The 11,694-nt window shown below is 36.0% G+C and overlaps 1 protein-coding gene across 1 annotated transcript in view; it reads left to right on the plus strand.

The window, feature by feature from the left end:
• Window positions 1–7,558, plus strand: part of LOC111030691 (protein slit-like) — a 93,299-nt gene extending 85,741 nt beyond the window's left edge. The window contains exon 4 of the mRNA XM_022310332.1: window positions 7,464–7,558. Within this exon, the coding sequence (XP_022166024.1) occupies window positions 7,464–7,539 (76 nt within the window). The 3' untranslated portion in view covers window positions 7,540–7,558. The remainder of the gene's footprint in view (window positions 1–7,463) is intronic.
• The last annotated feature ends 4,136 nt before the right edge of the window (window positions 7,559–11,694 follow it).

Here is an 11,694-nt window from a genome sequence, read left to right on the forward strand (position 1 = left end):
ACTTTTATATTTTAATAGCTTTTCTAACTGTTTTGTAACCGGACGAGGCGGTTAAATTTAACTCGTACAGAGGTATCACTAATAGATTCAAGGCAAAATAATGCAGCAGTTAAATGAAAAAAAAAAAACATATTTACGTTGCCCATACCTACTAGGTATTTACACTTCAAAGAAACACGATACGCGGAGTATAAAACCATATAGTAAATCGATATAACATTATCACAATATATAATAATTTATAATATAATATTATTTACAGGCGTTTTTTTTTTTTTTGCTTACATTACACGAATCTTGTGTTTCATCCGATATTAATATAATCAATTCCCACGTGCTCGATAAAACCGACTGAAAGGATGCACGGCGAACCCTCGAACAGATAATAAATAAAATATTTGGTTTGAACTTATATGTATAATATTATATTATAATTAATGAAATATCTTATTTTGGTCGGTTCCTTGGAAAATATTGATAAAGAAGTGATTGCCGACACTGGTGTTCTGTAAAATCTTTCATATTATACATAATTATTTATATTTTATCATACAGCAGCTGTGGTATACAACATAACACTATAATCCATTAACAACTAGTGAAATCCATTAATTTACTTATTGTACACACTACACATAAATAACTTTCAGATAAGTTTATTATACGCGCGTAGTATTTTCTTAATTCAAAATCCATATTTCTATTACGATCAAAAAATATACTTTTACAACACTATGATTGCAGATACAATGTTGAGCGTATAATAAAAAAATAAGGATTTTTATTTTATTACTCGTGAAATTTAAAACTATTCATTTCATATTATATATCGTTTGAGCTCACAATTTAATTTTGAGAAAAATAGTACAAAAAAATTATTCTAAAACTGATATCGTCTGCCAAGAAGATTGTGTGTTGTACACATTTACCCATATAATGCATACACGATACATATATACCTATGAGAGAACCTATATATTTTATTTCATTTTATTTTTTTTGAAAAATGAATACACAAAGTGGAAGAGAATGGTATTTGAAATTGAAGATATGATAAACCTGCATTGTGCTATAAATCATGTTCACGAGACATTGGGTCCATTTGTCTTAAGAACCGATGATTTTTCGGCGTGAAACGTCGAGGGAAATTTAAACTAATTCCACATTTTTTTTCTCTTTCTTTTTCTCTCTCTGTCTCTCTCTCTCTCCCTTTATTTTATTTTGTTATTTTTATTTTACGTGTGAGCGATAAATTTCTGTACAGAACTACAGTCGCTTTCAATATTGCATACCCCGACTAAGGAGATCTGTCGGATTTACGTTGATGTAGTTATGTTGGACCAAAAACTTTACTGATAACGTCTGTTTCAAACTTTCACCGGTATCGAAGTTTCCTGCCAAGGTTTCTGGTTCGCAAACAGTTTTCGGAAAAGCTTATTATTTCTCATTTTGGGACCAACTTAAAGGATCCGTCGAAGTGTACAATGCTCTAACTTAATCCCCCCTCCTGCTACTGACCCCTCAGAGATGTGCACTAATTGCTAATCAACCATGGTGGTCCTGAGACACCTCGTTAATCCAAAAGAATCCTTTTTTAATAAGAACAGCAACAACTACAACAATAATGATAACGTCCCCTATTTTTCGGTGAAATATAATTAATTGTAAAAGATTTTATATATTTTTTCGGTCGTTCGTTTTTATTGACCTCGGGCAAATTGAATGTTTGGCCAGGTGTTGTCGCAATGCGGGCTAGCACAATAATATACAGAGCTGTGCCACCACAGATAATCCTCTTAGTGTCTCTTATTATTGCCACCCTCTCTAAGGTTTTATGGATGAAGAAGCCGTAAAAACCGCGGGTAATTGGCTGTTTGACCGCAGATGTTCTGCTGTTGATTATATCCAATGCTCTCTGCGAGTCTGAATTGCTTTTAATAGAACGGATAAAGTCGAAAACGGTCGCAACACTTGTTGTTTACACGACATTCGGTGTGATATGTCTAGCAGATATTGGAAATCTGCACAACACCCAGTCATGAATAATCATTTGTTGTTGTCATTTAACGCACTGCTCTGCTCGAACAAAAAAATTTGCCAGAACTGTTGTCACAATAATATAAACACACTCGTCCAAAGCGCAAAATTCATGATATTTTCACTCCCAGTTAAGACGCACAAGCCAAACTTAATATTATAAAGTCTCGAGTCACTAGAATATAGGCCTCTTTTTTCATTTCCTTGTTGATTTCATATTATGTATAATGAAATGGATACGGTTTGAAACTCATACCCCCCTCGTAGTTCGGGAAAGGTTTCATCAAATAAAAATTACAAAGTATATCCAATTATTAATAATGTATACGATGCAATATTGTAATAAATATGCAAAAGAATAATTTATTTTATTTCGCAATAGATGTATTTTCGAGGAAAAATGTCAATGTATTTATTACGAACAGTAATTTACGGTTAATAGTTTTATATGCAGTTCTTATTTCAAACGCAATTATAATGTTCTGTCATCCTTACAGTCAATTATGGTTATAAATAATTACAATAAATGCAAAAAATATTCTATTTTTATTCTAAATTATAGGTGAATAAGAATTGATTTATTATGTAAAATAGTATCACGTTTTAGCTAACCATTTAATGCTCGCTGCTACAGCGGGTGAAATCTGGTCGTAAATAGCGATACATTTTAATGTGTCGTAAACTCATAACTTTTATAACCAATGCACTTAGTAATATAGTTTTTAGTATAATTATACAATTCCGAACAATATATATTATACAGTTCTAAGTTGATGTATGTTGGCACTAAAAAAAAATAAATAATAATAATAATAATGGCAAATAAAATATATTATATTTGTAGAGACGCTTAGTCGATAAACACAAAAAAAAAAAAACGAAAAAAACAAAAACCATTTGTTTTACTCTGCGAGTAGCTGTCCTCGACGGTAGGACCCTACCCCACTCGAGAGACACGAAGAATAGAACCTATTCGGTTACAGTTGCCACCGGGATAGAAAGTATATTACTTCTATAATCTGTAAAGAAACGGTTGTATAGTCGTGAATAATTCCAAGCTCGGCGCTTAACAGTAATACCCCCTGTACATTATTTCGAAACCCTTAACCCGAAGACCGATTTGATTGCATCGCGAACACGGGTAATCACTTCCCTATAAACGTGCTCCCCCACGCAAACGTATATAAAAACAAAGAAACGCTTTCAATTGGATTAAACCCAGTTTAATGTACCATGTCCTTAAGGACGCAGTCGCGGGCTATCGTCAACCGAATTCGTCTTTGGACGATGACTCATTATGGGTTAACTAATATTCTGCTTTTCCGCTTTGCAGCAAACATCAATATTTGTCGACAAATTTTCTTTTATCATTCTCGTAACATGCAATCGAAAATGAAACGAAACGGTTTTATTTTTGCCCAGTTATTGTGAAAAACGTATACGTTTATACATATAGGGACATACGTATATTTTATTAAAATAATATAGTTTATGACCGATGACTACGCGTTTAACTTATTATATTTTGTCGATTCAATTTCAATTAATCGCTAGTATAATAATATGTATTAAATGGTATCTTAAATAAATGTATTCCAAATATTGTGCGTAATGAATTCATCAACTTAAAATATTTCAATATTCGTATAACTATGTGCCTATATAATAAAGTCTAAATTATTCTAAGCTTTTAAATTCTATAATTTACTGTTTGAAATTTACTAATTCTACTCGGTATTAAATAATACCATAATAATTTACAGAAATATTATAAGATGCTTAATGGATTGTAGTGCAAATTAAATTCCGTTCTCGTGCCATTATATATTTTTTGAATTTTTGAATTTTTCACATTAATTTGGAATAATTAATTTTATTTTGTTGTAATGCCATGGTGGCATGGCAAACTATTTCCTCATAGTACATAATTAAGTAAATATCTATACAGGTATAGTGTATATAAATACATTATTTACTGTTTGCATTAACCTAACAAAAACAAAATCATTAGGTACCTAGTATTTAGTATAATATACACATTAAAAACTATTAAAAACGCAATTAAACCATTTCAATTAATTTTTAAATACTCTCTCGGTCCTATTCAATTGCTTTTATTTAAACGACTTTGACGAAAAAGTATTTTCAATTTATTAAAAATAACTTTCCAACCGAACGAAATGCATAATTCATAAAGTCCTTTGGTGCGTTTTTGTTTGAACAATCTTGAAACAAGTTAAGTTGTCAAGTTTGAAAAAAAAATGGCACGCAAGTGTATACCTCTATATATACCTGTACCATAATACATTAATACCTACACTAATGGATATAAATTATACTGCACATTCCGACCCTGTTGAGCACTCGCAAAAATAAAACTAAAACGATTTAACCGGTGTGTACGTGCGCGCGGTGTATTTTTTTTTTTTTTTTTTAATTACGAGTAAGTCAAATAATATTATGATGAAAAAATTAAAAATAATCATAAAAAAAAGGCGTGTTGAAACACGCGTGCATAACTTTGCGGGGCAACAGAGAGGGACGCCCATTACACATAGTTGTCTTGGTCGGCAAGTACCGACGCCGACTGAAAGCGGCGGCGGCGGCGGCGGCGGCTGTACACTGCAATTTATGCGACCAGTCCGCTCCACGGGTACAACACGACTTGGACAGCCGACATATATATTATTATCATTGCATTCGTTTCGAGTTACGCCGACTCGATGATTTCGCATTGCCGACCTTGAGATCGTATCCGAACAACTTGCATTAATTCAAACGCAGTCCGCGATAATAAGGAGTAACCGATCGAAAAGTCACTGCTCCGGGTCGAGCACAGGTGGCACTGTCGTCTGTGACGGACAAATGTGCTTGTCGTCGGTTTGACGTTGCATTTTTGCGCCCCCCCCCTTTTTTTTATTTTCCGTGCACGTATACCAGCTCTAATGTTAATTATTGCTACACTTGATCGATACTTGTAGTAGGTTTTAGTGGTATCATATCTTGAGATTTTATATTATATTACACGAGAAATGTCCCGCGGAGATACGAACTTCTGTTTTCTGAACCAAATTATTTGGGGATAAAATTGTCCTGATAATTTTAACGTATCTAAATTCAAACGAGCAGTTTTTGAGTTACATTTTTAATTTTAGGTAGATACGTACAAATGATAATAGTTCCACGACAGTATACGGGTTTGGTAGATATGGCGGATATGGCGATTTGAATATTTTAGTTGCAAATATTATCATCTATCGACATTTTAAAGTATTTTAATATTTACTAGATCCGATATTACATCGATTTTGAAATTTTGTAAATGCAGTGGGCATTTGCAGATGTCTGAAAAATAAATCATTCGAATTTTGAATTTGGTAAACAGCATTTTCAAAAACAATCACCCACTGAATAGTTTACAATAAAAAGTGGAAGTGAGTTCTCGTTTGAGAAACACAAATTTGTATAGCCACAGAGTACTCCTTAAGTATAGTATGAAAAATCTTAAGAATTTTAAAAATGGCTTTATAGCATGTGGTATATCTATTAAATTTTAAAATTCCAAACATCAGGATTCAAATAAATACATTTTTAAAGGAAACAATGATGGCGAAGACCATGGTCGGTGAATCACCCTGTATACCCAAATATTACATAGCTATAGCAGCGCAGAAGCGATATGGAGTGCGGGCGCGTGTTCAAATTTTCGGTGGAAAAAAAATTAGATTGGCCGCTTGGCCGTGCGCAGTATAATAATAAACTCGTCGGGGTCAATGATGTTTTATTAGTATTCTGCGCGGGGAGGGGAAAATAACCACTAAAATCTGACGGGCTGGTGATTAATAGAGGTATATATATACACGCTGCCACCGCCGCCGAGACCGTTGTTTTTGCAAAAGTGCCGGACCGCCCCGCCCCCCCCCCAAATCACCACCCACCTCACTTGCACCCACAACCCGCGAGCGCCCTGCTGTGGATGAGTTTGCATATAGTATGCGTTTTATGTCGCCGTCGTTACAGCATTATAATATGGTCGGCACACGCAATACGTTAACATGGTAATAATATATATATATAAATTACATTATAATGTATAATAATATAATAATGATAAAACGTACGCAAAAAATATGACTTTGGCAATTGGTCAACGTCAACCGCGTGCGGCCGATATATTATAATATTATTATATATGTACATTAACCATCGGCGAAACCGTTTCCGACGCGTACGAGGCGATGATGTATTATTATTATTATTATTTTTATTTTTTTTTTTATTATTATCGTATGATTGTAATAAAATTCGGGGTCGAGTGTGCTCGCGTGACACCAATGGGGGTGTCTATTTAGATATGAGAATTTTCTTGGTTTTTATTAGTTATTCACCTGTCCCATAATACACGCCGTGGGATCGGCGCACGATCCAGTATCGGCGAAGCCATTCCTCGAGATTCACCAGATTTTAAATCCAGTATGGCAGTCGACATAAATTGACACCCATGACCCCATCCACCCCATCTATAGGAAAAAACTACGACACCAAATCTCCTCCCCTCAATCAATATTAATCGATGCTATATATGACATCCGTCGTACCCTAACAGACACGCTGGACGCCAAGAGAAATGTATACTAAACAGTTCCGACGAGGGACACCAGAAATGGAAGGAGGTCCGTGGGGTAGTGATCGAAGTACACTTAAAGTTTTTTGAAGTATGCTCTCACTCATATTTATTTGGTTTTTTCTGTTTAAAATTCCTGCTGTAAGTTTCATCAATATTCCTATTTGTACGTCTATATCATATGGACATTGGCGCGAACAAACAATTAGACGGCGGCATTGATGTTGACTTAAATTTTGAGGTAGGGGGTGGGGCTGATTATAGAGTCTAAGTCACAATATATCTCTGCTCCTATGTCTACGGAACATGACGCTCATAACTTCCGAAACGCGTTTACCGTTTAGGCCGGGGCTCGAAAATATTTACCATGGCACTTGTGATGTTCGCTCCGACTGCAGAGTTACCCTCCTCTCCACTCTCCCTCTCTCTTCGTCCGTGCAAGTGCATTTTCACAACCGGGATGAGAATTCATACCGCAATAACAATAATAACAGTAATAATAACGTACGAGCGCAAAAGACTCGGGCCCCGATGTATGATAAAACGACCGACGATGATAGATTCTTTTACCTATACCGACGACGGGGCGGGTGCATTATATTATTCGTGCGCGCCGGTGACGGACGCGAGATTATAATCGGAAAAGAAAATGTCGTGTTGTTATTATTATTTCGAGCTCTCCGCGTGTGTATACCGTGCCATAGTAATAATATATACACATATATGTATTTATATACCTGTGCACGTACCAGATTATTATAAATTATAATAATATAACGTGTTGTCGGTTTTTTGTTTTCAGGCGGTTAAACGGCAACGAGCTTAGCGAAGTGCCCGATTTGGTGTTCTACAACAACCTGCAGCTTTCTAGACTGTAAGTATTTCGTCATTTTTACGAAATAATATTATTATTATATCGTCGAGTTGCGGCGCCGACAGCCGTGCGCGTATAACTCTGCGCGCGGGCATATGTGAATAGTGAGCGGTGGAGCCACGGGGTTTATAAAATAAAAATCAACAGAATTTTACGTATACACGACGACCGTGTATATTATATAATATATCGTACACTTTTAAGTCTGACGTGCATATCTCGACAAACATATATGATTTGAAGTTCGCTCGTACACATATAATAGTATAAAATATACGTACATTATACGCACTGTATGTTTCCGTAACATACGAGCCGTATATAAATAAATATATTATATTATTATGCATTCGTAGTGCGTACAAGGTGTGTGTGAGTATTATACATACATATACATAGTTTATACGGCGGTCGGTGTGCGCGACAAAGAAATCGATAAAAAAAATAACGTCATGGTCCAATATTATGTAGTTCGGCCGAACGCGGGCCACATGTATCGATGGAAATAAATATGACCGCTCGAAATTTCGGAATTTTCCGGGCGTCCGGCCCCCGAAAAGTTTTGCCTTTCGCGTGTACACCACACACGCGTCGACGCGCTCACACTCCTCGTATAGTGTGCACAGATATATACGTGCGCGGACGAGTCCGAGACGGCTGCTGCACAGTCTCCGAAATCGTTTCGGCGGCACCGACGGCGAATTATTCGCCGAAAGGGGTCGATATCGACGTACGGGAAATTCCTCGGCGACCGCTGATTATTCACGGGCCCCGGACCCCGTTATTGATATTCCATCCGTGAAATTGGATTATGCGTGTTTCCTCCCCGCCGGCCTTTGTTCGACGATTAATTACCCGCGGGCAGGGATTCGTCTTCTTCGAGCCCCCCCCCCCATCCCCTCACTCACTCATCGCCCCCGGTGCTCATCCTCGTAATCATCCTCCGCCACCTCCTCCTCCTCCTCCTACTTCTACTACTACCCCCCCCCACCTCGTCCTCCCGCCCTTCTAAAGCTCTTTTTCGGTTCGCTATGCTAACGCGTAGTCCGCCGAGGCTGTGCACTGTCCCCCCTCCCCCCGCAACCCTTCGGCAGCGATCAAAGTGTAAAGATCATAATCTGTCGATTTAAATGCAATCGGGTTCTTTTGATGCATCGCAGGAATAAAAATGCTCTTTTCGTCCGACGGCACTAAACATGAATGATTCACATCAAAAGCACATTGTGGTTTAAATGAAAAGGAAAACATTTTTTTTTGAACATTCATTATTGGACGAAACTCGTTAAAAATCGCATGACATACAGAAACAAATTGTTTAATGTTCTGTTTTATTTAAACAATTTCTATATAAACTCGTACGATGAGTTTTTTATACGCACTAAAACCGTCGAGTAAAAAAACAACATAGGCATGTACATATTATATTATACACACTTTTAGTTGGTCGTGAGCACTTTTATGTTTTTTATACTCGTTTTATGTGTTCTATCGATACTTTTCGACACATAGTTTGTAAACTGATTTCCGCGTTTTAACTTTATGAAATAATAATTCGGATGAACAACAACAGCAACAACACCATAAGCTATGAAACTGTTTCGGATATTTTTTAGGACCCCCCTAATGAATAAACGTGTCAAATTAGATTTTATGCCTACGTTTTATGGTATTTTTTTTTTTTATTATTATTATTTTATAACAAAATATAAAAACGGGCACTAACATAGTTTAGCTTTTGATGATGAAAATATACGGGTGGCGGATAGGTACAATCCGTCTGAAATAACAACTTGATTTACTATTTATAGGTATTCGGGTTCGCGCCGTGTTTATTATGGTTTTGATTTTGAATGCGAATGACATGTTAATTTAATCGAACGGTAAACAATCGACATGCCCGTAATTATTATACTGGAGCTCCGAAATAAGAAAACTTTATCGCGCCCGTCACGTCAAAAGCGCCACAGGTTATTTCGGGACGCAAAAGTTTGCTCTCTCAGTACTGAGTTCAAATTTCGCAGTTTTCAACAACTATAAACGAACATTGTGTTTGGGTGTGCGTGCGTGCTTGTGTGTCTCTCTATTCCTCGTTCCCTCCTCTCTCGGGATGAATTCGATCGAGAAGAGCGTCTAAGAAACGTGTCCGCTTCCCCTCGCGGCGTTCAAACGGTGGCGGCACATATAAAAAGAAGTGTTGACACTAACTTATTCTCCCCTCGATTTGGTACAAAGTACTCGGAAACTTCGGCAACACCCCGGGCAAGCCCCGAATAAACCCAATTTGCTACTGAATCTCACAAATCGCCCGTTTCGAATTCCGCGACTGGCATACATCTCTTTGCGTCTAAACTAATTACGAGCACATTATGGTAATGTGAAAATAATAGGTACCTATTGGAGGAACACGGGCCAAACATGTTTCCCTATGTAAAATTGAATTTATAGCGGGCAGAGATGTCGCCGCGCAAGTGAGATGACGATGACTACCGTCCGAATTTCCAAACGAAAGTTTCGACATCTTTGAAAGGATATTATACAAAAATAATATAATAAATTGTGCATAGACACGCACACGACGGTTGGAGCACTATAATATACTATACTAAGCCGTATTGAGTGCAAACAAATATGGTACAGTCCAGGGGTGGCCAAACTTGTTTAGATAAAGATCTACTAAAAAAATAATTTTCCTTCGAGGACTATGATTGACTCGTGTAAAAAAAATATTTTTTATTTCGAATCATTACTAACGTTAATAATAAACGTACTTATTTAAAAAAATTATTCAATTAAAATGTATAATATAGTTATCTAAAAATGAGCGTTTCACATTAAATTTCTAAATAATTAAAAAATAAATAATTGCTGTCGGAGTAGGACCGACACGGTTGCATATCGTTGACCAGTTAATATTATAATCTGAGGAGTATTCGATAACTGATAAACGAAGACGCTGCTGCAGCTGTTCTAAATGATCATTTAGAGCAAGCGCGTGGCTGACTTAAATGACGACTTTCGTGTGAAAAAATGCAATTTCACTCGAACGGATCAGTTGAAAAATGCATATAATATTATATAACACAATGCAATTCTGCAGTGTCTACAAAATGCATAACAATAAGTCCCTGCGATAAAGGGGAAGATCGTCGACTTCGGAAACATCCGAGACCGACCGTTTTTGGTGCCGCCCCGATTGCACGCGAGTTGCACGCCACTATACTTGCGCACAATTAAGCGGATATTAACAATAATAATGTCGGGTGGCTGGCCGATGCCGTCGGAAGCTACTTTGGGACCATTATAATATTACGGCCGGGACTTACTAAATGAATCGGAGGATAAAAATCCACGGGTTGTGTTGGCACAATAGGACAATTGGTATAGCTCTTTTTGAATGCTGCAGCAGGTATATATATATGCGCACAATGGACATTGGCATACCAGTTTGTTGAGCTAATTCAAATCATTCTCACAGTGTTTACGGAACATTATTTGTTCTACAGCGATTTCATTGTATTCATATTGGCCCGATAATATTATCATCATTAAGAGCCATTACTTTTTCGAGTTTTTTTTAACTCTTTGGTATTTTATTCGATAGTTGTAAATTGTAATATGGTATAACATAATGATGTGCTATTTATGTTTAGCGAATAAAAAAATTAATAACACTTCACCATTATTATTCGAAAAATCTTAGCATAATATTGTTAACATCTCCATAATATAATATAAATATTGATATTTATTTCTAAGTATTGTGTACTTAATCGAATTTCTCCCCTCCCTTTAACCCTTAAAAAGACATTTATACTATAATTCTTAAACATGATGTTCGATCTATGTATTTTTTGTTATTCAAAGTTTTATTATTTTAACTCGCACTTAAAATTAAAACCATTTAACATGTTTTTCTTATTTAAATAAAAAACAACCAAAAAAAAAATTAACAAAAATAGCACAAACTTATCCGTCAGCGTGTATACTAATTATACTTTAACAAATGTTCCAATTTTATTTTAAAGCGATAAGGAAAGATGATTATACTAATCTTATAAAGCAGTTTATTATTAAAAGAAAAAAACTAGAAATATTTCTAAAATGATTTATGTACATCGTATAATTAATGTGAATTAAATTTAAATCACCCGTACACAAT

Source organism: Myzus persicae, unplaced genomic scaffold (genome assembly GCF_001856785.1).
Source record: "Myzus persicae strain clone G006 unplaced genomic scaffold, MPER_G0061.0, whole genome shotgun sequence".
NCBI lineage: Eukaryota > Metazoa > Arthropoda > Insecta > Hemiptera > Aphididae > Myzus > Myzus persicae.